General features: G+C 41.8%; 1 protein-coding gene across 1 annotated transcript; it reads left to right on the forward strand.

Annotated features, from left to right (window-relative positions):
* Nucleotides 1-1,286: 1,286 nt before the first annotated feature.
* On the forward strand, nt 1,287-25,766 carry Tmco1 (transmembrane and coiled-coil domains 1). The gene is made up of 7 exons (XM_090340549.1): nt 1,287-1,502; nt 1,898-1,975; nt 8,050-8,109; nt 9,567-9,613; nt 10,355-10,422; nt 13,277-13,421; nt 25,159-25,766. The coding sequence occupies exons 1-7, from the start codon at nt 1,433-1,435 to the stop codon at nt 25,255-25,257; spliced, it is 567 nt and encodes a 188-aa protein (XP_090196675.1). The 5' UTR covers nt 1,287-1,432; the 3' UTR covers nt 25,258-25,766.

Here is a 25,766-nt window from a genome sequence, read left to right on the forward strand (position 1 = left end):
CTCTGTGAACAAAATCAATGACTTTTTGTCAGCATAGTAAATCAGCAAGGTGAAGGGTAAAAGTCTAAAAAGTGAGTAAAAGTGGATGATTGGCCAACAGTATATCCTGGGAATACTGAGTAAACGTGAAAGTGTGAATTTGCGAAAGGCAAAATCACCTCAGATTTTAGGCTTCAGGTCTTAAGACTGTGTAGAAGCCAGGCACCAGGGGCTTACCCTTGTAATCCTAGCTGCTCAGAAGGCTGAGATCTGAGGATCCAAGCTCCAAGCCAGCTTGGGCAGGAAAGCCTGTGACTCTTTATGTTCAATTAACCACCAAAGACCTAGAAGTACAACTGTGGCTCAAGTGGCAGAGTCCAAGACCTGTGCAAAGAAGCTCAGAGAAGCCAGGCACAGTGGCTGACGCCTGTAATCCTAGCTACTCAGGAGGCTGAGATCTGAGGATCAAGGCTCAAAGCCAGCCTGGACACAAAAGGACCTGAGAGTCTTTATCTCCAATTAACCTCTAGAAAACGGGAAGTGGGGCTTGGCTCAAGGGTAAGGCCATAGCTTGTCCATCAGGATACCCCTGACCAGACTTTTTTAGGCATTTGAGTTTGTAATATAACTCGCTGCTCTTTTACACGGCATGAATGCTTTTCTTTTTCTCCTCCTTCCCCTCATCCCAATGGGGATGGAAGCCAGGACTTCTTGCAGGCTAGGCAAATGGTCTCATCCCTTCTTCCGCCACTCCCGAGTCCCACACACCCAGTCCTTTCTAGCATCCGTTTCTTTGTCTTTCACTGTGGGGGAAAAAAAAAAAAAAAAGCCATGCAACTATTCAGGCTTTTCCGGACTATCCCATCAACCCAGGCACTGCAGACTTGTGGCCACACCTCCATCAAAGCTCTACCTCCGTCTACCGGAGTTTCCCTCCTCTGGGATAACCTGATCTCCTAGGACTCCAGTTCGCACATCCTGCGGGCCTTGGCCGGCCCCCTAACCGCTGCCGTCAGTAGGTGTTCGTGTCAGTCAGTCCTCGGCAATAAGAAGTGAGGCTGAAAATGACTCCCAGAAGAGTCAGAAATAACCAGGCTGTGGTGCAGGAAGCAGCAGGGGCCTGGTTCTGGGGTCGAGTGAACCTAGAAGCCCACCGAGCTCTCTAGCTCAGCTAGTTCCAATTCTCGCGAGATTTGGCCCTTGGGCCGCCAATCTCTCCCCCGACACCCCCCTCGCGTACCTCCGAGGATTGGGGCTGATTTGCATAACCACATCGTCTCAGAGCGTGCGTTTCCGGCGCCGTGCCCCGGAAGCGGAAGTGTGACCTGTCAAAGTCGCGGAGTTCCTCGGTGGTCTGGAGACCTCGTTTATTTTTTTTCCCTCCCCCTCCGCTGGCCGCGGAGCGCCCTGGCCCTGTCCCTGCTGAGCCGACGCGCGGGGACGTGGGCGCAAGATGAGCACCATGTTCGCAGACACCCTGCTCATCGTCTTCATTTCCGTGTGCACGGCGCTGCTCGCCGAGGGTGAGAGCGGCTGCTTCTCGGCTGTTTGTGGGGTCTCTGAGAGGTGGGGCGCCTGGGTTCCAAAGCTCGAGGGCCTTTCTTGATGGGGCGATGGGGAGGACTTGGACTCCTGGAAACCCCCGAGCCGCTCGTGGACGGCAGCCGGAGGCGGGTAGGGTGGAGTCCGTCCCCTGCCTCTGCTGTAGGTGGATTTCACCGGCGTGCTTGTGGAGAGACACTTGGACACCTGACGGTTGGTTTGGGTAGAAGAGTCCGTTGTGTGTCGGTTTGAGAAAAGTTCAGTACGAGTAAAGATGAAGGACCTGTTGAAATCCCTACGACTATAACCACTAATAAGAGTTGGTTCTCACCAGGCCGATCACTGCTCAATTATCACGTTGCTTTGCATGTTTTAGGCATAACCTGGGTCCTGGTTTACCGGACAGACAAGTACAAAAGGCTGAAGGCAGAAGTGGAAAAACAGAGTAAAAAATGTGAGTATGGTAACTCGTTAGAAATAGTTTCCACACGCCAACTTCACCGAGTCTGTGTTCACAGTAAATATTTTGAGGGCACCAACGGACAGAAAAAAAGTTATAACTAATTTAGCTTTCCAGGTGTGCTAGTACGTACATATTTTTGGCACCGCGCCCCCCCACCCCCCCGGGGAAAAGGAGGAAAATGATTCCTTCTAGGCCATCCAGGGATACACAGGAACATTCTGTCTCAACCAACTGCAAAAAAAAAAAAAAAAAAAAAAAATCGACATCTCCTAAGAAATGGAAAATTTGCTGGGTATGGTGGCTGTAACTTTTTTTTTTTTTTTTTTTTTTTTTTTGCCAATCCTGGGCCTTGAACTCAAGGCCTGAGCACTGTCCTTGGGCTTTCTCAAGACTAGAGCTCTACCACTTGAGCACCATTTCCGGCTTTGTTCTATGTATGTGGTACCAAGCAATGGAACCAGGGTCTTCATGCATGCTAGGCAAGCACTCTGCCACGAGGCCAAACTCCCAGCCCTCATGATTGTAATCCTAACAGGAGGCTGAGATCTTATGATTACAGTTCAAAGCCATCCTAGGCAGTAAAGTCCATGAGGTTTTGGTTTGGTTTGGTTTGGTTTGGTTTTTCTGCCAGTCCTGGGGCTTGAACTCAAGGCTTGGACATTGTTCTTGGGCTTTCTCAAGACAAGCACTCTACCACTTGAAGCATAGCACCACACCACTTTGGCTTTTTCTGTGTATGTGATACCGAGGAATCGAACGCAGATCTTTGTGCATGCTAGGCAAACACTACCTCTAGGCCAACTCCTGGCACCCAAAAATAAAGTGGCGATGTGGCCCAAGAGGTGGGGCAGTAGCCTTGAACTGAAGAGCTCAGGGACAATGCCCAGGCCGAGTTTAAGCCCCACGACCTACCCAAAAAAAAAAAAAAAAGGAAAACTTTAAATTTTTCTTTGCATCAGTTCTGTGGTTTGAACTCAGGGCCTCAGCACTGTCCCTGAGCTTTGTGGCCCAATGCTTGCAGGCTACTATTTGTGACAGCTGTATTGCCAGCTTTGTGGTGGTTAATTAGAGATGGAAGCATCTCATTGACTTTCTTGCTAGAGTTGGCTTCTAACTTTGAGTCCTAGATCTCACCTTCTGAGTAGCTAAGATTGTAGATATGCATCAGTACCCTGCAGAAATGGAAAACTTTTATACAACGTGTACAATAAAACAAAAGTAAAAGAAGGACATAGCAGTTATGTATTATATGCTATAATTGCTCTAAAGAAGAGGTTGTCAAGCCAGGCATGGTGGCTTACGCCTATAATCCTAGCTTGTCAGGAGGCTGAGATCTGAGGATCAAGGTTCAGAGCCAGCCAGGACACAAAAGGACCCAAGACTTTTTATCTCCAACTAACCTCTAGAAAATGGGAAATGGAGCTTGGCTCCAGGTTGGGCGGTAGGCTTGAGCTGAAGGGCTGAAGGACAACGCCTAGGCCCAGGGATAGAGCAGTACCCTTGAGCTGAAGAGCTCAGGGGCAGCGCCCAGGCCCAGAGTTCAAGTTCCATGACCCCTCCCCCCCAAAAAAAGAAGAGGTTGTCAAGGATAATACAAACCTTCCTGAAGCAGGTGGACTACATATAAGTCCCTTATGGACAGTTAAAAGTTGGATAGAGAATGGGTATGGGAAAGAAGACAGTTCCAATTAACGGAAATACCATACAGGCAAAAGTATGGAAATTTAAATTGTAAAGTGTATTTGGAGAATGAGAAATCATTATATCCAGTATAAAGTGTTGTATTGGGCCAGGAGTTTGGCCTAGTGGTTAAAGTGCTTGCCTAGCATGCATGAAGACCTGGGTTCGATTCCTCGGTACCACATACATAGAAAAAAGTCGGAAGTGGTGCTGAGGCTCAAGTGGTAGAGCTCTAGCCTTGAGAAAGTCCAAGGACATTGCTCAGGCCCTGAGCTCAAGCCCAGGACTGGCAAAAATAAATAAATAACTAAATAAAAAATAAAGTGTTGTATTTAGGGATACACCAACTTTCATTTGGGTGAGCAGGTTAACAAAGTTTGAGAAAAGTTTTGAGAACTGATAAAACTTTAGAAATTAAGCAGAACATCATGGAAGGTGCAATGTGTCCTGGGTGTTGGACTCAGAGTCTGAGCACTGTTGCTGAATTTTTTGTGTTTGTTTTTTTTTGGCCAGTCCTGGGCTTGAGCTCAGGGCCTGAGCACTGTCCTTGGTCTTTCTCAAGGCTAGAGCTCTACCACTTGAGCCTCAGCACCACTTCTGGCTTTTTTCTATGTATGTGGTACCGAGGAATTGAACCCAGGTCTTTGTGCATGCTAGGCAAGCACTCTACCACTAGGCCAAACTCCTGGCCCCTGTTGCTGAATTTTTTTGCTCAAGGTTAGCATTCTACCACTTTGAGCCAGAACTCCACTTCTTGCTTTGCTTGTTATTTAATTGAAGATAAGAGTCCCATGGACTTTCCTGTCCAGGCTGATTTTGAACCTCAATTCTCAGCTTCTTGAGTAGTCAAAGGCATGACCTACCACCACTACGAATGGAGTTTTGCTTGTTTTTGAGAAAGCATCTTGCTATGTCATCCAGGCTGGCTTTTGAACACAATCCTCCTGCTTTAGTCTCCTGAGTGCTAGGTTGGTGACTGATTCTTTATAGAATCATAGACCCTGAGCTTAATCCTCAGTATTGCAAAACAAAACAAACAAAAAAATTCTCATTTGATCCACATAGTAACCATTTGTGGTCAGTTGAATAAATGTTAATTCCACATTATGGGAAAGAAGATGGTTACTCAAAGTTAATAATATACTTTCATCATAGAGCAAACAAAGATTTAGAGACCAAACTAAGTCATGAAATTACAATTTACCATTTTATATTCAGTTTTGGTAATACAATTTACCAATTATCTTCTCCTTTGGAAATGTGATCCTCTTCCAGAATGCCCTTATCTTAGGTGAGTGGAATCTTTTAGCTTCCAGTGGTATAAGACAGAAACCTTGTCATACTTCTTATTTGGCTTCTAGGCACCATACTCATGATGTTGCTTTTCCTTTTGGGGCATTCTTCTGCAATTTTCTTGTTGATTTCTCTTCTCTACTTGTTGATTGTTGGAGGTAACATTTTATAATTTTTCCTTTTCTTTTTCATGTATAAGTAGTGATACTAGGGACTGGACCTAAAACCTCTGTTTCTTGCCAGGCTAGCATTCTTTTTTTTTTTTTTTGCCAGTCCTGGTTTTGGGCTCAGGGCTTGAGCACTGTGAGCAAGGCTAGCACTCTACCACTTGAGCCTCAGCACCACTTCCGGCTTTTTGCTATGTATGTAGTACTGAGGAATCGAACCCGGGTCTTCATGCATGCTAGGCAAGCACTCTACCACTAGGCCAAACTCCCGGCCTCACAGGCTAGCGTTCTTAACACTAAGCTACAGCCTAGACCCTAATTTGCTTTACAGTCATTGCCTCAATTAATTTATTTTGGGGCTGCCCCAAACTTGTATCTCTAGCTCCCTCTTCTTAGTGTAAAGTATAATATTGAATATTCCAACTGTAAAATTTTCCTTTTTTTTTTTTTGGTCAGTCATGGGGCTTGAACTCTGGATCTGGGTGCTGTCCCTGAGCTATTCAACTCAAGGCAACTGCCCTACCACTCTAGCTACAGCGCTACTTCCTGTTTTCTAGTGATTGATTGGAGATAACAGTATCATGGTCCTTAATGCCCAGGCTGGCTTTGAACAGCGATCCTCAGATGTGAGCCTCCTGAATAACTAGGATGACAGGCATGAGCCACTGCGCCCAGCTAAAATTTTCCATCTTAATGTGACAAATAGTCAAACCCAGCTTGTCCAAAATTTCATATTTATTCTCTACTTCTAGATTCATTTTATTTGTAATCTTTTTGAGCTTGGTCCTTCTCAGTTCTATCCTTTCAATTTCATATCATAAAACTCATGTGCTTACCTTTGAGTCTTCTCTTACAGTCCAGTCTATTAGCAAATACTATTGGGCTGCCTTCAGATAAATTAAGGATTCGATTACTTTTTACTACCTCCTCTGGTACCCACCATTGCCCACCCACCATAAGCTTTGGATGGATGATTACAATAGTTGCCAACTAGTATTACTGTGATCATCTTAAAAGCTTTTCAGATTATGTGCATTATTTGCTCACAACTCTGTGGTGGTATCTCATTTTCACTGAAAGGAAAAGCCCAAGTCCTTATAGTGGTCTAAGTATTCACCCTTTGCCACTCATATTCTCTCCTTCCCATTCTCTCTGTTCTACCATCACTGGCCTACTTTCTATTCACATACACTAGCCACACAGCTGTGCTGAGATCTCTCTAGCGGGTGGTTTGCTCTGCCTAGAAATGTTTTCTGTAATAACTGCTTGGTAAGCCTCTTAGCTTTGTAATTTTTATCAGGTTACTTCTTTCTTTGTGGGTTGGTGCTGGGACTCAAACTCAGGGCCTGGGTGCTGTTAGTTTTTTGCTCAAGGTTGGTTGGTGTTCTATCACTTGAGCTACAGCTCCACTTCTGGCTCACAGACTTTCTTGCCTTAGCTGGCTTCAAACCATGATCTCAGATCTTAGTCTCCTTAGTAGCTGGGATTATAGATGTGAGCTACTAGCATTTGGCCACACACAGATCACTTCTGAGTCTTCATTTGGCCACTCTGTTTAAAACTTGCCCTCCCTTTACTACTACTAATTTCCCTTATCCTCCTCCTATTTCCTTTCTACCCTCTCTGCTCTTACCTGCCATGCCTCGTAACATTTCAGAATACCATGTAAGATGTGCTTGCTGGCTTTTTTTTTTTTTTTAATATAATTTATTTCCACTTGTTACGATGAAAACACCACCTAGATCCTGATCTTTGTGGCCACCTTATGTGTCCCGTGCACATAGAACAGTGAAGTAGTGAAGGTAATTATCTTCAGCTTATGTTTTGAAACATAACCTTAGGTTTGATTAGATATTATTTCAGTATAATAATTTGTTTTTTCCCAGTCCTAGGACTTGAACTCTAGGCCTGGGAACTGTTTCTGAGCTTCTTGTGCTCAAGGCTAGCACCCTACCTCTTGAGCCACAGTGCCACTTCCTGCTTTTTCTGCTTATATGGTACTAAGGAATCAAACCTAGGGCTTCATGCATGTTAGGCAATCACTCTGCCACTATACCACAATCCCAACCTCAATATAATACTGATGTTTACTATTTTTTTTTTCCAAGTCCTGGGCTTGAGCTCAGGGCCTGAACACTGTCCTTGGACTTTCTCAAGGCTAGAGCTCTGTCACTTGAGCCTGAGCACCACTTCTGGCTTTTTTTTTCTTTCTATGTATGTGGTACCGAGGAATCGAACCCAGTCTTCATGCATGCTAGGCAAGTACTCTGCCACTAGGCCAAACTCCCAGCCCCTACTATTATTTTTTGTACTGTTAATAATGAACCCAGAAACATGCCATTCAAGCATCCTCCAACTTGATTATTGTATTAATCTTAGAATGTTGTATCAATTTTAATTTTCAGCAGAATTGGGAACAGGTCATTTTTGGTCATCATCAGTAAGTGTAACTTTCTTTTACAGCTTCTTTTCCTTTCTTCTCTTCTTTCCTCCCTCCTTTCCTCCCTCTTCCTTTTCCTTCCTTCCTTCCTTCCTTCCTTCCTTCCTTCCTTCCTCCCTCCCTCCCTCTCTCCCTCCCTCCATCCCTCCCACCCTCCCTTCTTCCTTTCCTTTCCTCCTTCCTCTTTCCTCTTTCCTCTTTCCTTTTGTTTCAGTCCTGAAGATTGAATGCCAAGACTTGAGTGCTGTCCCAGAGCTTCTCTTGCTCAGTGCTAACACTGTTTTGAGCCACAGCACCACTTTGGGCTTTTTCAACTTTGAACTACAGTTCTCAGATCTCAGCCTCCTGAGTAGCTAGGATTACAGGAGTGAGCCACCAGTGCCTGACTAGAGTTTTCTTCTCTTCATCCAGCTGTGATAGAGCATCTTTTGTTTCCTTAGGATAGTGCATAATTAATGTTCACTATATTCCTGTGTTGTTTACAGTGGAGAAGAAAAAGGAAACAATAACAGAGTCAGCTGGTCGACAGCAAAAAAAGAAAATAGGTGAGATATTACTCTAGACAAAATTTAAAAATTTTTGGAAAAATGTAAGTTTTTAGATGAAAATGTAGTGAATGTAAAGATAGCTCATCTTTGTATAATTTTTTTTTTCTGTTAGTCCTTGGGCTTGAACTCAGTGCCTGGACACTATGGACACTTTTCTTGCTCAGGGCTAGCATTCTGCCACTTAAGCCACAGCGCTGCTTGTGGCTTTTTCTGTATATGTGGTACTGAGGAATCGAAGCCAGGGCTTCATGCATGCTAGGCAAGCACTCTATCAGTAGGCTATACTCCCATCCCTGTATAATTTATCATAAAACCCTTGTCTACCTTGTCACACTTGGTTCTCAAACTTTTTTTTTTTTTTTTCTGGGCCTGGAGCTTGAACTCAAGGCCTGGACCCTTCCCTGAGCTTCTTTGTGGTCAGGGCTAATGGTCTTCCACTTGAGCCACAGGCTTATTTCTGTCTTTTTCTGAGCTGTTTATTGGAGTAAGTCTCACAGGGATGGGAATGTGCATAGTGGTAGAGTGCTTGCCTAGCATAGGTGAATCCCTGGGTTTGATTGCTCAGTACCACATACGTAGAAAATGTCTCACAGACTTTTCTGCCCAGGCCTATTTGAAATTTGATTTTTAGTAAAGTGGTTTACTTTTTTTTTTTTTTTTGCCAGTCCTGGGGCTTGAACACAGGGCCTAGGCATTGTCTTTGAGCCTTTCCAAGGCTAGTGTTCTACCATTTGAGCCATAGTACCACTTCTATTTTTTTCTGCATATGTAGTATTAAGAAATCAAACCCAGGGCTTTGTGCATGCTAGTCAAGCATTCTACCACTAGGCCACACTCCTGGCCAATGGTTTAGATTTTGCTGAGGTTTCTTGGCATAATCTAATAAGGTTTATATTTTACATTTGAGGTGGTTGTGTCCAGTTCAGTCTAAATCATTTGTATTTATTGTTGCCATAGTATTCTTATTGAGACCTCACTATTGATGGAAATCAAAGTAGGGACAGGAAATTTTCTACCAAATAATTTTTACCTGCTGTGAGAAATAATGACATATATATTAATTATATATTTTGTTTGCTTTTTGGGCTTTTTTTTTTTTTTTGCTGGTCCTGAGCTTTCAGGGCCCGGGCACTGTCCCTGAGCTTCTTTTTGCTCAAGGATAGCCTCTACCACTTGAGCCACAGCACCACTTCAGCTTTTTCTGTTTAAGTAGTACTAAAGGATTGAACCCAAGGCTTCATGCATGGTAGGCAAGCATTCTACCATCTAAGCCACATTCCCCATATTTTTTTTTCTATGTAATTTAGAATATAAATTTGTTTATAAAATACCGATAATATACAACTTATAATTTGACACTGAGGCAAAATGCTTTTGCATTTCCTAGTCAGTGCCAATTATAGAAAAGCTGTGTGCTCAGCACTTTGTATTAACAAGTTTACTACTTCTTTTAGAGAGACAAGAAGAAAAACTGAAGAATAACAACAGAGATCTGTCAATGGTAAGACTTAACTATAACGTCATAGTAAACCATATAAAGATTTTTTTTTCTTCAAATGTCTGATTTGCATCAACTGCGTTGCACTTGGCTTTCTAGAAATTTGTCACTGAGGAAAGCTATACATAATATGTGGGCTGGGTGCTGGTGGCGTATGCCTTAATGTTAACCACTTAGGTGAAGGTATAGCTCAAACCTGAGTAGGGACGTGTGGAAGTAGAGGAAGAAAGGGGGTAGATAGGCTAGGAATCTGGCTCAGTGTTAGAGTGCGTGCCTTGCGTGCACAAAGCCCTGGGTTCGATTTCTCAGTACCACATAAACAGAAAAAGGCAACCACTCTATCACAAAGCCACCTTCTCAGCCACAAAACTTTTTTTGTTTTGTAGGTCATGGGGCTTGAACTCTGGGTCTGGGCACTGTCCCTGAGCTCTTTAGCTCAAGACTACTGCCGTACCCCTTGAGCCACAGCCCCACTTCCCATTTTCTAGTGATTAATTGGAGATAAGAGTCTCATGTTCTTTAGTGCCCAGTCTGGCTTTGAACTGTGATCCTCAGATCTCAGCCTTCTGAGTAGCTAGGATTATAGGCATGACCTACCATGCCCGGCTAAAACTTTTTTTTAATATAGTTTTGTTATTCTTATTAAGGTGTGGGTGAGCATTTCACAAGTCACATAATGAGTACAATATGTTTTAGTGATGGTTTTCTTTAGTATAAAATGACAATTTATTGATTTCCTTATAGGTTCGAATGAAATCTATGTTTGCAATTGGTTTTTGCTTTACTGCCCTAATGGGAATGTTCAATTCCATGTGAGTAACCTTTTATATGCTCTTGTTTAATAACTGTATTCTATATTTGCATAGATGTGAGCAATAAACTTTGGTAATATCATTTTTATTTAATTTCAAATTTATATTCTAGCACTCAGGCACAGATACACAAAAAGAAATGAATATCTTCCCATTTATTTATTTATTTATTTATTGTTTCAACACTGGGGTTCGAACTAAAGGTTTTATGTTCACTTGGCTAGCTTGCTTAGGTAGTGCCTCTCTACCACTTGAGCCATTCCAGAGGCAAAGAGGCCAAGCTTCTTTGCTGATCATCTTGGAGATGAAGGCTACTGAACTTTTGTGCTATCTCTGAGCTGTGATTTGCCAGATCTCAGCCTCTTAAGTAACTGGGATTACTGGTATGAGCCACTAGCTCCAGGCTCTTCCCTGTAGTTGTAAATTACTTAGTAGTGTGTTTCTTCAAGTTGAAATTCACAAAGATTCTTTGACTCTTAAAATAGCTTTAACAACTATAATTTTGACTAATGACAAGGTCAGTTACTGTTGCCTGAACTACAATATAGCAGACCCAAGTAACTGTTAAGCTACCTTTGACAGAAGCTAGGAAAATGTCCAAAGATAACATCATTTATTACCTTTTCAGAGATCATCTGAAGTGTATCACATGGATTAGCATTTCCTTTACTTTCTCTTTTCCTTCTCTTTTACTTATTCTTCTTTCTCTGCTTTTTTGTCTATCTCAGACTCACCTTCCCAATGTTACTTTCCCTTCCTGTTTACTTAGTGCAGATTTTTTACCAGACATCAGAAAATAACAAACTAAAGGTGACCCCACCCTCAGCCGTGTTTAAATGTTTTAAGTGCCTTGTTTTTTTTGTTTTTGTTTTAATTTTTGAGGCAGAGTCTTCCTGTTTAGCCCAGGCTGGAATTAAGCTCATGGTCTTCTTGCCTCATTCTCTTAGGTGTTAGGGTTATAGATATGCATTACCTTATTGGTGTGAGGTATAGTAGGGGAGAAAGTTTTATTTTGGTGAGAAATTTAGGTTATTCAAAATGATTTTAATATAAAATTTTGACTTAATAGGCATGTGTGTAAATGACTAACATAACCAGGATATCTAGATGTCCCATAATTTCTGTCTTAATAGTTCTAAAGGACCAGGAATGTAGTCTAGTGGGATCATGTTCACCTAGCATGCACAAAGCCCTGGGTTCAATTCCTTGGTACCACATACAAAGAAAAAGCCATAGGAATAGTGCTGTGGCTCAAGAGGTAGAGTGCTAGCCACAAGAAAGCTCAAGGACAGTGCCCAGGCCCCGAATTCAAGCCCCAGAACTGGCCAAAAAAAAAAAAAAAAAAATGCGTGCGTGTGTGCATCTCTAAACCTAAGCCAGTTACTGATGGCTCAGGCCTATAATCCCAGCTACTCAGGAGGCTGAGATCTGAGGATTCTGAGGATTGTGGTTTAAAGCCAGCTGAGGCAGAAAAGTCCTGGAGACTCTTACCAAAAAGTTGGAAGTGGAACTGTAGATCAAACAGTAGAGTACCAGCCTTGAGTAAAAAAAACCGAAAAACAGTGCCCAGGTCTTGAGTTTAAGCTCCAAGGCCAGCATACCCCTCCCACCCCCTGTCAGTGACTTTTACTCTACTTAACGTGGGTACTGGAGATCTTTCAGACAAAAAGAAGGTTCCTGAAATCATACTGGCCCAGCAGTAGTGATGTAGAGCTATAATCGCAGTTGCTATGTAGGTAGAGATTGGGAGGATCTCACCAACAACCTGGGTACGGTTGTGCTTCTGTGATTCCAGATGAGCAGGAGACATGGGTAAAAAAACAACAGTGTGAGGCTGTCCTGAGAGAAAAAGCACAAGACTCTATCTGAAAAACAAAGCAAAACAAGGCTAAAAAATGGCTTAAGTGATTGAATGCCTGTAGCAGGCACAAAGCCCTGAGTTCAAATGCTAATATGGCCATAAAGAAAAAGTCATTTAATGTTATAGTTTAGAACAGTACTTCTCAAAATATAGTTTGAGTTTTTCTGCAAATCTGTTCGGGAAGTCTTTCAAGTCCAAAACACCTCTCAAAAAATTGTTATTTATTGGAAAACTGGCAAGCCTCTGACTTTTAGAGAAGAATCTGGAACATAAGTAGAACTTCAATACCCTTGATCTCCGAATAACAAGGAAGGGTGATATGCTAAACTATCATGAACCTGAAGGATAGTGACAGTAATGGGCCTAGATTAACCCCACCTCTCTCTCTTTTTTTTTTTTTTTGCTAGTCCTGGGACTTGAACTCAGAGCCTGGGCACTGTTCTTGGACACTATTTGCTCAAGGCTAGCGCTCTGCCACTTGAACCACAGTGTCACTTCCATCTTTTTCTGTGTATGTGGTACCAAGGAATCAAACTCAGGGCTTCATGCATGCTAGGTGAGCACTCTACCACTAGGATATGCTCCCGGGTCCAACCCCACCATTCTCTTTTTTTTTTTTTTTTTTGCCAGTTGTGGGGACTGAACCGGGCCTGAGCACTGTCCTTGGGCTTTTTCAAAGCTAGATCCCTACCTACACTTGAGCCACAGCACCACCTCCAGCTTTTTCCTATGTATATGGTACCGGTAGGAATCAAACCCTGAGGACCTTGGTGCATGCTAGGCAAGCACTTTTACCACAAGGCCAAATTCCTGGACCCCTACCAATCTCTTAATTGGTGCTTCCCAATCCTTCTGATATAAAGACTTCACATATTGACAAATTATTGCGATCTTATCTAAAAGCTTTTGCTAGTGTAGTTATAGCTCTCAATATGTATTACATTAGACGTGTCAGTAAATAACAATTTTTTTTTTTCATTCCGCTTTTCTTAGATTTGATGGTAGAGTGGTGGCAAAGCTCCCTTTCACCCCACTCTCCTACATTCAAGGCCTGTCTCACCGAAACCTATTGGGAGATGACACCACAGACTGCTCCTTCATCTTCCTGTACATTCTGTGCACTATGTCAATTCGTCAAGTGAGTATCTATTATTTAATTTCTTTTTTTTTTTTTTGCCAGTCCCAGGCTTGAGCTCAGGGCCTGAGCACTGTCCTTGGACTTTCTCAAGGCTAGAGCTCTACCACTTGAGCCTCAGCACCAATTCTGGCTTTTTTCTATATATGTGGTACCAAGGAATTGAACCTGGGCCTTAGTGCATGCTAGGCAAGCACTCTACCACTAGGCCAAACTCCTGGCCCCCTATTATTTAATATTTAATATGTGTATACTTCCTGTACTTATACCTAAATTTAGCTTTTCCTTCCCTAATACTGGAAATGTTTTCTATTGTTACTGAAGCCTTTCAGTTACTTTTAGAATTCTAGAGATTATCCCAAAACTATTTTAAACACAGGCAACTCTCATCCTTAGGGAAGAGAAGTGATATAAAACCAAGTATGATTTTCTTTCTTCCTTTCTTTCTTTCTTTCTTTCTTTCTTTCTTTCTTTCTTTCTTTCTCTCTCTCTCTCTCTCTCTCTCTCTCTCTCTCTCTCTCTCTCTCTCTCTCTCTCTCTTTCTCTTTCTCTCTCTCTCTTTTTTTTGTACTGTCCCTCGGCCTCTTTGTGCTCAAGGATGGCCACAATGCCACTTCTGGCTTTTTGAGTAATTTATTGGAGATAAAAGTCCCTTTCTTTTTTTCATTCTTCCTTTCTCTCTTTTTTGGTGGGGGGATCATGGTGCTTGAACTCTGGGCCTGGGGGCTGTCCCTGAGCTTGCTCTTCAGTTCCTGTTTTTCTTATAGTTAATTGGAGATAAGAGTCTTGCATTCTTTAGTGCCCAGGCTGGCTTTGAACTGAGATCCTTAGATCTCAGCCTCCTGAGTAGCTAGGATTACGAGACGTGTGCCACTGTGCCTAGTGTCACAGGGACTTTTCTGTCTGGGCTAGTTTTAAACTATCATCCTCAGATCTCAGCCACCTAAGTAGCAAGGATTAGAGGAGTGAACCATTGGTGTCTGGCTCAGATATGATTTTCATACTCTGCTCATAGAGCTCACAGGTTCCTTGTTCATTGCATCTACCTAAAGTTACAAAAAATAGAGTGAATTTGCATTTCCCAGCATCATATTTTTCATTATACACCAGGGTCCTTTTGCAGTTCAGGAGCACCAATGGTATTTTAAGGTTATTTACAGTTGAGACAAATCCTGGACATTAACAGCGAAAAGCCAAAGGAAATGAAATTAAGTGGCCTTTGAGATGAATGTTCATTTGGAGAAAGAATCTCATTTGTATTGCCCAGGCTGGTCTCACATTTTTGGGCTCCAGCAATCTTCTCACTTCATCTTCTTTTTTTTTTTTAAATATATTTTTATTGTAATTAATAGAAGGGTTACATGATATTTGCCAGATAAATGGTGCCTTAATTTCCACACATTGAAACCCTTTCACATGTCATGGTCCCCATTTCACTTCATCTTCTTGAGCAGTAGGGAATACAGGCATGTATTACTTAAAATAAGATGGATAAGATAAAACTTCAGAAGTGAAAGGAATACGTGGTGACTCACGTTTTTAATCCTGGCTATTTGGGAGGTTGAGATCAGGAGGATTACAGGTTTAGTCAGTCCAGGCCGAAAGATCCAGGAGACCTCATCTCTTATTAGGAAGCTGGGTGGGGTAGCACAAGACTATCATACTAGCTAGGAAGTAAAAAATAGGTGGATTACCCGCATCTCAAAAATAACCAGTGCTAGCTGGGCGTGGTGGTTCACGCCTGTAAATCTTTGCTACTCAGGAGGTTGAGATCTGAAGATCAAGGTTCAAAGCCAGCATGGGCACAAAAGGAACTGAGACTCTTTTTTTTTTTTTTTTTTTTGCCAGTCCTGGGCTTGAGCTCAGGGCCTGAGCACTGTCCTTGGACTTTCTCAAGGCTAGAGCTCTACCACTTGAGCCTCAGCACCACTTCTGGCTTTTTTCTATGTATGTGGTACTGAGGAATCGAACCCGGGTCTTCATGCATGCTAGGCAAGCACTTTAACCACTAGGCCAAACTCCCGGCCCCGGAACTGAGACTCTTATCTTCAATTAACCTCCAGAAAATGGGAAGTGGGGCTTAGCTCAAGAGTAGGGTGGTAGCCTTGAGCTGAAGAGCTCAGGGACTACCTAAGCCAAGTTCAAGCCCCATGACCCACAAAAACAGTGCTAAAAATGACTAAAAATATGGTTCAGGCTGGGTAGGGTGGTAGCTGAAGAGCTCAGAGACAATGCCCAGGCCAAGATCAAGCCCCATGACCCACAAAAAAAAAAAAAAAAAAGGGGGGCCGGGAGTTTGGCCTAGTGGTTAAAGTGCTTGCCTAGCATGCATGAAGACCCGGGTTCGATTCCTCGGTACCACATACATAGAAAAAAAAGTCAGAAGTGGTGCTGAGGCTCAAGTGGTAGAGCTCTAGCCTTGAGAAAGTCCAAGGACAGTGCTCAGGCCCTGAGCTCAAGCCCAGGACTGGCAAAAAAAAAAAAAGGACTGAGCCTCTTACCTCCAATTAACCTCTAGAAAACAGGAAGTGGGGCTGTGGCTCTAGGGTAGGGTGGTAGCCTTGAGCTGAACAGCTCAGGGACAGTGCCCAGGCCAAGTTCAAGCTCCATGACCCATAAAAAAGAAATATGGTGGGGCCGGGAGTTTGGCCTAGTGGTTAAAGTGCTTGCCTAGCATGCACCAAGACCCGGGTTCGATTCCTCGGTACCATGTACATAGAAAAAAGCTGGAAGTGGTGCTGAGGCTCAAGTGGTAGAGCTCTAGCCTTGAGAAAGTCCAAGGACAGTGCTCAGGCCCTGAGCCCAAGCCCGGGACTGGCAAAAAAAAAAAAAAAGAAATATGGCTCAGTGGTAGAGTGCTTTGCTTAGCAATTATTATTAAACTCTAGTACCAAAATGTCTTTTTGTTAAAGCATATTAAACTTTAACCCTAAACTAAAACCATTTTTATTACTAATTCTTATAAGCATTGTAAGTATTGCTAATTCATATAAGCATAAGAGTCTGGTTATCACCTATTATGTATTTCTTTTTTGTTTGCCAGTCCTAGAGCTTGAACTCAGGGGCTGGGCACTATACCTGAGCTTCTTTTGATCAAGGCTAGCATTCTTCCACTTGAGCCACAGCACTAATTCTGGCTTTTTCTGTATATCTGTTACTGAGGAATCCACCCAGGACTCTATGCATGCTAGGCAAACAGTCTATCACTAAGCCACATTCCCAGTTTCTTTATTTGTGTGTCTATCTCAGGCTTGAACTCAACCTGGGTACTGAACCTGAGCTTTTTTTTTTGCCTCTCAATGGTTACACTCTATCACTTGAGCTTGCAGCTCCACTTTAGTTATTTTGGTAGTTAATTGCAGATAAAAGCCTCATAGTTTTTAAGGCCTGAATTGGCTAAAAATCACAATATTTAGATCTCAGACTCTTGAGTAGCTAGGATTACAGGTGTGAGCCACTAGCACCTGGTATTATGTGTTTCTTCCTTTATGTTTTTCCATGTCTATGATGTTATAGATTATATACATGCCAATGACTTAAGAGCGTTCAAGGCAAAGCAGAAGTAATATTCCACTAATGGATACTTGAAAAGTGCAGGGGAAGTCAAGGAAACAGAGGTAAATGAATAAAGAGAAAGTGGACTGTATCCCATTCTAAGTATGGATAGTGTTTTCAGTGTAGGAGTGGAAGAGAAAGTGGGGAGAATGCAGTCATAATAATCCATATTATTCTAGGAAAATTGAGGAGAGGGGTTAAGCTGGAAAGACACGGAGGTGACATGGCTACAATGGTGTCCATACACTGATTTGTTGAATGATAACTCCTTTATACAACTATCCAAAGATAATAAAAATATGATGTCAATATTTCACTGATTATAAAGTTGACAGACTCACTCCTATTTCAGATATCTTAAAATGGTGAAAAGAGAAGAAGAAGGGTAAAACACTAATGAAAAGAATATGATTTGAGGTTGAGGAAACACAATAGTTGGAGATTTAAAAAAAAAATCCTAGAGTGGCTGGGAATGTGGGTTAGCATACATAAAACCCTGGGTTTGATTCCTCAGAGCCACATAAACAGAAAACGCCGGAAGTGGCGCTGTGACTAAGGGGTAGAGTTCTATCCTTGAGCAAAAGAAGTTCAGGGATAGTGCCCAGGCCCTGAGTTCAACCCCCAGTACTGGCCAAAAAGAAAATAAATTCCTAGATATGAATCCCCTTGCTTTTTTTTTTCTTTCCTCTGCAAGTACTGCAGCTTAAATTCAGGACAACTGGCTCTCAATTGTTTTGCTCAGGCCTGGCACTCTACCACTTGAGCCACATCTCCAGTCTAGCATTTTGCTAGTTAACTGGAGATGGAGTCTCAAGGACTTTTCTGGGCTAACATTTATTTATTTAATTGTATTTGCCAGTACTAGGGCTTTCACTCTGGGGCAGGGCACTGTCTCTGAGCTTCTTTTTGATGAAGGCTAGTGTTTTACCCCTGAGCCACAGCATCATTTCTGACTTTTTCTGTGATGAATTGGAGATAAGCGTGTCACATACTTTCCTGCCTGGGCAGGCTTTGAACTGTAATTCTCAGATCTTAGCCTCCTGAGTCGTTAGGATTACAGGCATGAGCCACCTGTGCCTGGTTTAGGACTAACTTTTAATTTGCATCCTTGGTATCTCAGCTCTTTGAGATCTAAACTAGGCTTCCATGAGCCTCCAGTGCCCTCTTCTTGACTGAGTATCCTTTAGAAAGTCAAGATGACCTCTCTTAGTCTTAATTTTATAATTAAGGCTGAAAAGAAGATTGATATATAATCTTACCATGTTACATTAATGAGGGTAACAATGAATGCAAACAGTAATTATTAGCCTTCAGGTTGTACTTTAATATTAGAACTATTTTCCATCCCCAGATAGGAGCAATTTCTTTTTAAGGCTGAAAACATGTTTTATCAACTAAAAATAAGTGTAATTATCTCTTATTTTATCTTTCTCTTTAACTTTTGTTTACTTCCTTAATGTTTAGTAATTAGCTACCTTGACCTTCACACCACAGCTGTTTCCTCCATGTAATTTTGTAGTGGCTTCCTCCAGAAGTGTTAAATTAGATCAAGGTAGGGGTGGAATTAAAGAATACAAGGAAGCCAGTGTAGTAATTTATGTCTACAATCCCAGCAAGACTATCTCAAAAAGAAAAAAAACAAAATTCCCCTTTATTTTGAATCAGTAGTAGATTGAATATATGGTAACCTTCTCTGTATGGGTGGTCTAAACTTTAGTAAACCCAGCCAGTTTACTAGGTAACACGTAAGGGAAAACTGGTCTATTAAAATTGGTTTATGACTGTTAGAGCAATGAGCAGAATTCTTTTTTTGAAAGTAAAAAAGGGTTAGTAAATGATTCTGAGGAAAAGTCAAAGAAAGAGTTTATCTTTTTTCTTTTTTTTCTTTTTTTTTTTTTTTGCCAGTCCTGGGCTTGAGCTCAGGGCCTGAGCACTGTCCTTGGACTTTCTCAAGGCTAGAGCTCTACCACTTGAGCCTCAGCACCACTTCCAGCTTTTTTCTATGTATGTGGTACCGAGGAATCGAACCCGGGTCTTCATGCATGCTAGGCAAGCACTTTAACCACTAGGCCAAACTCCCGGCCTATCTTTTTTCTTTGATTATACTTCTTAATTTATTTTTTTGCCAGTTCTGGGGCTGGAACTCAGGGCCTGGGCACTGTCCCTGAGCTTCTTTTACTCAGGACTAGCACTCTACCACTTGAGCCACAGCGCCACTTCTGGCTTTTTCTGTTTATGTGGTACTGAGGAACTGAACCCATTCTAAGTAAACACTATACCAGTAAGCCACATTTTCAGCCCTATCACACATTTAGTATATATGTGTATACCCTGAAAATGCTTAGGGAGTCACTGTCTACTGGAGATGTATATGTGATAAGGACACTGAAAAATTGTGTGTGTGTGTGTGTGTGTGCGCGCACATGCATGTGCGATTCTAGGGCTTGAACTCAAGGGCCTGGCACCGTCCCTGAGCTTCTTTGTATCCAACGCTAGCACTCTACCACTTGACCCATAGCACTACTACCAGCTTTTTCTGAGCAGTTTGTTGAAGAGTCTCACTGATTTTCCTGCCCTGGCTGGCTTTGAACTGCGATCCTTAGGTCTTAGTCTCTTGAGCAGCTAGGATTACAGATGTAAGCCATTGGTACCCTGCCACTTCTGGCTTTTTTTGGTAACTAATTTTTTCACATGTAATCTTTCTGAGTATCTAGGATTACAAGTATTAAGCCACTGGTGCCCTGAAAAAAAGAAATTTTATTTTATGGCTTTCCTAGGGCACCGAGTTTTGTGGATGCTAAACAAGTTTGAAAGAAAAAAAAAAAAGCAGCACCAGTGTCTGTAGTTTACAAACATGTGTTTTGTTGTTGTTGTTTGTTTGTTTCAAGCTTCATACTACTTGAAGGATGTATGTGGCTTAGGAAGTAAGGCTACTAATCCCAAAATGCATTACTTGGGCAGCTTCTGGCTGTGTGTATTGCTTCAAGGCACTAGAGACTAATTCTCTGTCATTGGTAAAGATTGATTTTAGTCTTTATATTGTATAGAAATTCTCTGCAATATCTGTTAGCCTTAAACCCATACAATGATTTTAAAATTTCAGACCTTATATTTTTCAGTTCTGAGATTTTTTTGTTCAGGCTGTGTGTGTGTGTGTGTGTGTGTGTTTTCTTTCCTCTGTTGTGATTTCTTATCTGTTTATTATATTTTATTTTATGTACTCAGGCATAGTTATTTAGCTGCTTTAAATACATAGTGTGCTAATTCTAAATTTAGAATTTGGACTGTGTCCCATTCTAAGTATGAGTACTGTTTTCAGTGCGTAGGGGTGGAAGAGAATTGTCTGTTTTTGAGACAGTCTGGTAATTTCGCCTAGGCCTGCTGTAAGCTCAAAATCTACCTGCCTCTGATTACTGTGGGATTACAGGTATATACAACTGCATACAGCTTTCTTCCTGTTTCCTGATATAGCTAGCTTATTATTATTATTATGTCTTGGCAGTTGTAGAGAATCAGTGTTGATTTTTATTGTTGTTTAAATGTGTTGTGGATGTGCTGTTATTCCTTTGTTCCACTTCCAGCTTTTTGCTGGCTAACTGAATGAAGATAGTATGACTTTATTCTTATTTTCTGCCCAGGCTGGCTTAGAACTGTGATCTTCAGATCCTAGCCTCCTGAGTAGCTAGGATTACAGGCACGGGCAACTGGCATCTGGCTTCAGTTTTTTGGTTTTTGTTTTGGCCAGTCTTGGGACTTGAAGTCAGGGCCTAGGCACTGTCCTTGAGCTTTCTCAAAGGTAGGACTCTACCACTTGAGCCACAGCACCTCTTCTGCCTTTTTCTGTGTATGTGATACCCAGGGTTTCATGCAGACTAGGCCAGAATTCCACCACTAAGTCACACTCTTGGCCCTGGCTTCAGTTTTTTGTGTTTTTGTTGTTGTTGTTGTTATTGTTGTTGTGGTTTGGTTTGGTTTGGTTTTTTAGGTCATGGGGTCTGGGTACTGTCCCTGAGCTCTTCAGCTCAAGGCTACCCTTGAGCCACAGCCACACTTCCCGTTTTCTAGTGGTTAATTATAGATAAGAGTCTCATGTGCTTTAGGTTCTTTAGTGCCCAGACTGGCTTTGAAATGAGATCCTAAGATCTCTGCCTCCTGAGTAGCTAGGATTACAGGCATGAACCACTGTGCCTGACTCTGGCTTCAGTTTTAACATTTCTTTAGTTGCTGTTCAAGTTATTTGCAGTTAGGCTGTAGCTTACATGCAATAGACATTTATATGCTTCAAGTTAATAGGAAACTCTCAGCAGTCCAGTGTTGTGTCTTCAGGCCTTCCTACCCCACCCAGTTGTGGGGTTTGAATTCTAAGCCTGGGTCATGTGCCTGATCGTTTCAGCTCAAGGCTAATGCTCTACCATTTGAGCCACAGCACCACAAGACTATTTTTATTTATTTTCCTTTCAGTTTCCTGGTTTAAGTTACAGTAAACCTACAATTTAAAAGACATCAGAGATTTTTTTTAATGGTTTAAAATTTCTAAAAGGGTAATTGATTGACACATCTCTGTAGAATAGTTAAGCAAGGATCCTTTGCATGTTTTGTCCTGATTATATATTATTATATTTGTTAAGCGGACAAATAGATTTATCATCATACATTTGGTAATGCCTTATTTCAGACTTATTCTTATTTTCCATAATCTTCAACTTAGTACTAAATGTGCTGTAGATGCTCAAGAAATACTTGTTGAAAAATTTAAAAGATTGGAAATGGCTTTCTTACTGTTCTGTACAATTAGAGTTTTTAGAGATGGCAAGAGTGAGCCATTTTTGTTATAAAGATAGCTCAGCCAGGCTCATACCTGTAATCCTAGCTATTCAGGAGGCTCAGATCTGAGAATCATGGTCTTCAGTTAATCATCAGAAAGCTGGAAGTGGAGCTGTGGCATTGTCCTTGAATTTCTACCACTTGAGCCATAGCTCCACTTCCAACTTTTTCTGTGTCTGTGGTACCAAGGAATCGAGTCCAGGGCTTCGTGCGTGCTAGACAAGCTCTCTACCACTAGGCCACACTTCTGGCCCGCATTATATTACTTACTTTATTTATTTATTTACGTCAGCATGGGACTTGAACTCAGGACACTGTCCTAAGCTCTTCAGCTCAAGGCTACTGCTCTTACCTTTGGGCCACAGTGCCACTTCCAGTTTTCTGGTGATTTTTTTCGAGATAAGAGTCTCTTGCACTTTTTAGTTACTGGGCTGGCTTTGAACTATGATTCTCAGATCTCAGCCTCCTCTGAGTAGCTAGGATTATAGATGTGAGCCACCAGGGCCTGGCCCCATTATATTATTTCTAAGTTTTAGTTTTCTCAATTTGAAAATTAAGGGATAGAGTAAGAGTAATCAGACAATCTCAGGTCTTTGTTTTAAAATGCGGTGTAAAGTTTTTTTTTTTTTTTTTTTGTTTTTTTTTTTTTTGTGGGGTCATGGGGCCCACAAACAGCCTGGGCGCAGTCCTTGAGCTCTTTAGCTCAAGGCTACCACCCTATCCTTGAGCCAAGCCCTACTTTTCATTTTGTAGAGGTTAATTGGAGATAAGAGTCTCAGGTTCTTTTGTGCCCTGGCTGGCTTTGACCCTTGTTCCTCACATCTCAGTTTCCTGAGTAGCTAGGATTACAGGCATGTAAATTTTTAAGAATTGGCCTTTACTTAACCTTTGCACATTTCTGAACCTACTCCATCTTCTTTAAAGCGTGTGCCCATGGATGCCCCGTCACACTGTTTACATGAGTGCTCTTTAGTACACCCACGCCTGTCTGCTCCCACCAGTGTCATTACCTTCCAAGTCATTGTTTTTGTTCAAAACTGTTTATGTTGGTTTTACTCGTTATTGTAATTGTGTGATTTAACTAAATGTTACATTAACCATTGAAAGCAGAGGACAAAAATAGTCATTTTATAAAAGCTACAAAAATTAAGAAAAAAAATAAAGGCAAGTTGTCTAGTTCGGTGCAGTGGCTCATGTCTGTAATCCTAGCTATCCAGGAGGAGGAGAGCTAAGGATCGTGGTTGGAAGCCAGTCCAGGCAGGAAAGTCTATAAACACTTAGAGCTGTGGGTCAAGTGGTAGTGTGCTAGCCTTGCGCAAAAGGAGCCCAGAGGCCCAGAGTTTGAAGCCTCTATACAAATAAAACAAAGACAAACAACAAAAACAGGCGCCAATGGTTCATGTCTGTAATCCTAGCTATTCAGGAGGCAGAGATCTGAGGATTGTGGTTCAAAGCCAGCCCTGGCAGGAAATTCTGTGAAACTCTTACCTCCAATTAAATCACAGAAAAAGACAGACGAGGTGCTGTGTCTCAAGTGGTAGAGTACTAACACTGAGCAAAAGGAGCCCAGAGAAAGTACCCGGGCCCAGTGTTCGAGCCTTAGTACTGACAAAAAAGAAAAAAAAGGTACACTTGTTTGTTAAACTTGTCATTTGAAATATGATGTAAAAATCAATGTTAATAAATTCTTTAATAAAAAAGTAAGTTATATTATTGGATTAGATATAAGTTAAACAACAACCAAAAAAAAAGATGAGGGAATGGGAATACCTTAAAAATCTATAAGGATTCTGGATCTAGTTGCTTTGATAGTCTTCAGGTTCTTTTTTTTTTTTTGCCAGTCCTGGGCTTGAGCTCAGGGCCTGAGCACTGTCCTTGGACTTTCTCAAGGCTAGAGCTCTACCACTTGAGCCTCAGCACCACTTCTGGCTTTTTTCTATGTATGTGGTACCGAGGAATCGAACCCGGGTCTTCATGCATGCTAGGCAAGCACTTTAACCACTAGGCCAAACTCCCGGCCCTTCAGGTTCTTTTAGCACTCTAAAGAAGTTTAGTCTGAGCATTGTGGACTAAATCTGTCCAGAAGGCACATAATACAAGAAATAACAAATGAATATACTTTATATGCCTAATGAGTTGTTTCCTTTTTTGTTTTTTGTCTTGTCAGTCTTGGGGCTTAAACTCATAGCTGGGGTGCTGTCTAGAGCTCTTTTGCTCAAGACTAGCTCTCTACCACTTTGGCCACAGCTCCACTTCCAGCTTTCTGGTGGTTAATTGGAGATAAGAGTCACACAGACTCCTGCCTGGGCTAGCTTCAAACTTCAATCCTCAAATTTCAGCCTCCTGATTATTTAGGCTTATACATGTGAGCTACTGGTGCTCAGCTTTTTCTCCTCCTCCCTCTTCCCTCCTCCCTCCTCCCTCTTCTTCCTCTTCCCTCCTCCCTCCTCCTCCTCCTCCTCTTCCTCCTCCTCCTCCTCCCTCCTTCTTCTTCTTCTTCTTCTCTCTCACTCTCCCTCTCCCTCTCTCCCCACCACATACTTTCTTTTTTTCTTTTTTCCAGTCCTGTTGCTTGAACTCAGGGCCTAGGCACTGTATCTGAGCTTCTTTGGTTTAGGGCTAGCACTCTACCATTTGAGCTACAGGGCCACTTCCAGCTTTTTCTATGTATATGGTGCCAAGGAATCAAACCTAGGGCTTCATGCATGCTAAACAAGCACTCTACCACTGAGCCACATTCATAGCCCCTTCCCCCTTTTTAAGAAAACTTTTACTTGGAATCTGAAGTTACAGCTTAGTGGTAGAATGTTTGAACAAGGCGCTAGGTTTTGTCTATATCCTCAGTACTACGAAATAAAGAAAAATTAAAACAATTAAAAAGCATACATAAAATACTCTGTTAATAATTTGCCACTTTAACAAATCAGCTTTGATTAGTAGGCACAAGATCCCATCAAGTTAAAAGTGCTTTTTTTGGTTCTGGTGTCTGGTGTCTGGTTTTGGTCTGGGTGTCATGGGGCTGGGTGCTGTCCCTGAGCTCTTCAGCTCAAGGCTACTGCCTTATCCCTGGGCCTGGGTACCACCCTACCCTTGAGACAAGCCCTACTTCCCATTTTCTGGAGGTTAATTGGAGATAAGAGTCTCAGGTTTTTTGTGCCTGGTCTGGCTTTGAACCTTGATCCTCAGATCTCAGCCTCCTGAGTAGCTAGGATCACAGGCATGAGCCATCACAGGCTGTAGGATTAAAAAAAAACTATAATAAAACAGTCATCCTGTTGTATATCATAATAGTACTTTTAATTTGTGCACTTTTTTTTAAATCTCATTTTAAAATAAAACTCTTACTATGTTTTCTTCACAGAACATCCAGAAGATTCTCGGTCTTGCCCCTTCACGAGCTGCCACCAAGCAGGCTGGTGGATTTCTTGGCCCACCACCTCCTTCTGGGAAGTTCTCTTGACCTCACACAGAAGAATTGTTTAATTCTTTTCATTCTTTTTAGTCCCTCAATTCAGACTGGCAACTATTTCGTAGCAACAGCCATGGGCAGCAAAAGTACTTGGGCTGTTTTCTAGTTTTGAATTATTTCTCAGCATTTTGGATATAATGAGAATGGCACCAACAAAAAAGTCATAGACTTTTTTTTTTTGTAGGTGGATTGAATACTTAAGTTCTGTTAATTTTTTTACATAATCAAAAACAAGTATCTTTCTTGTTTCTCTTACGTGTTTTCTGTGGGACTGACACTCAAGGCAATATGTATATGCTATGTGCCATGGAAGTTGGCCCTTATGCGCAATTAAGAGAGCTTGGAGAACAATTTAGTTTGTGTAACTAAACTTAATTAGAACTATTTGTTGTGTTTTTTTTTAAAGCAAAATATATTAATTGAGATCAATAAAGAGACAAATTTTTAGCTATTTCATCTACAAAGATATCTGTTTTATATTGTTATTTTTTTTTTCAGAG

Source organism: Megascapheus bottae, chromosome 10 (genome assembly GCF_031878675.1).
Source record: "Megascapheus bottae isolate mThoBot1 chromosome 10, mThoBot2.hap1, whole genome shotgun sequence".
NCBI classification, from domain to species: domain Eukaryota; kingdom Metazoa; phylum Chordata; class Mammalia; order Rodentia; family Geomyidae; genus Megascapheus; species Megascapheus bottae.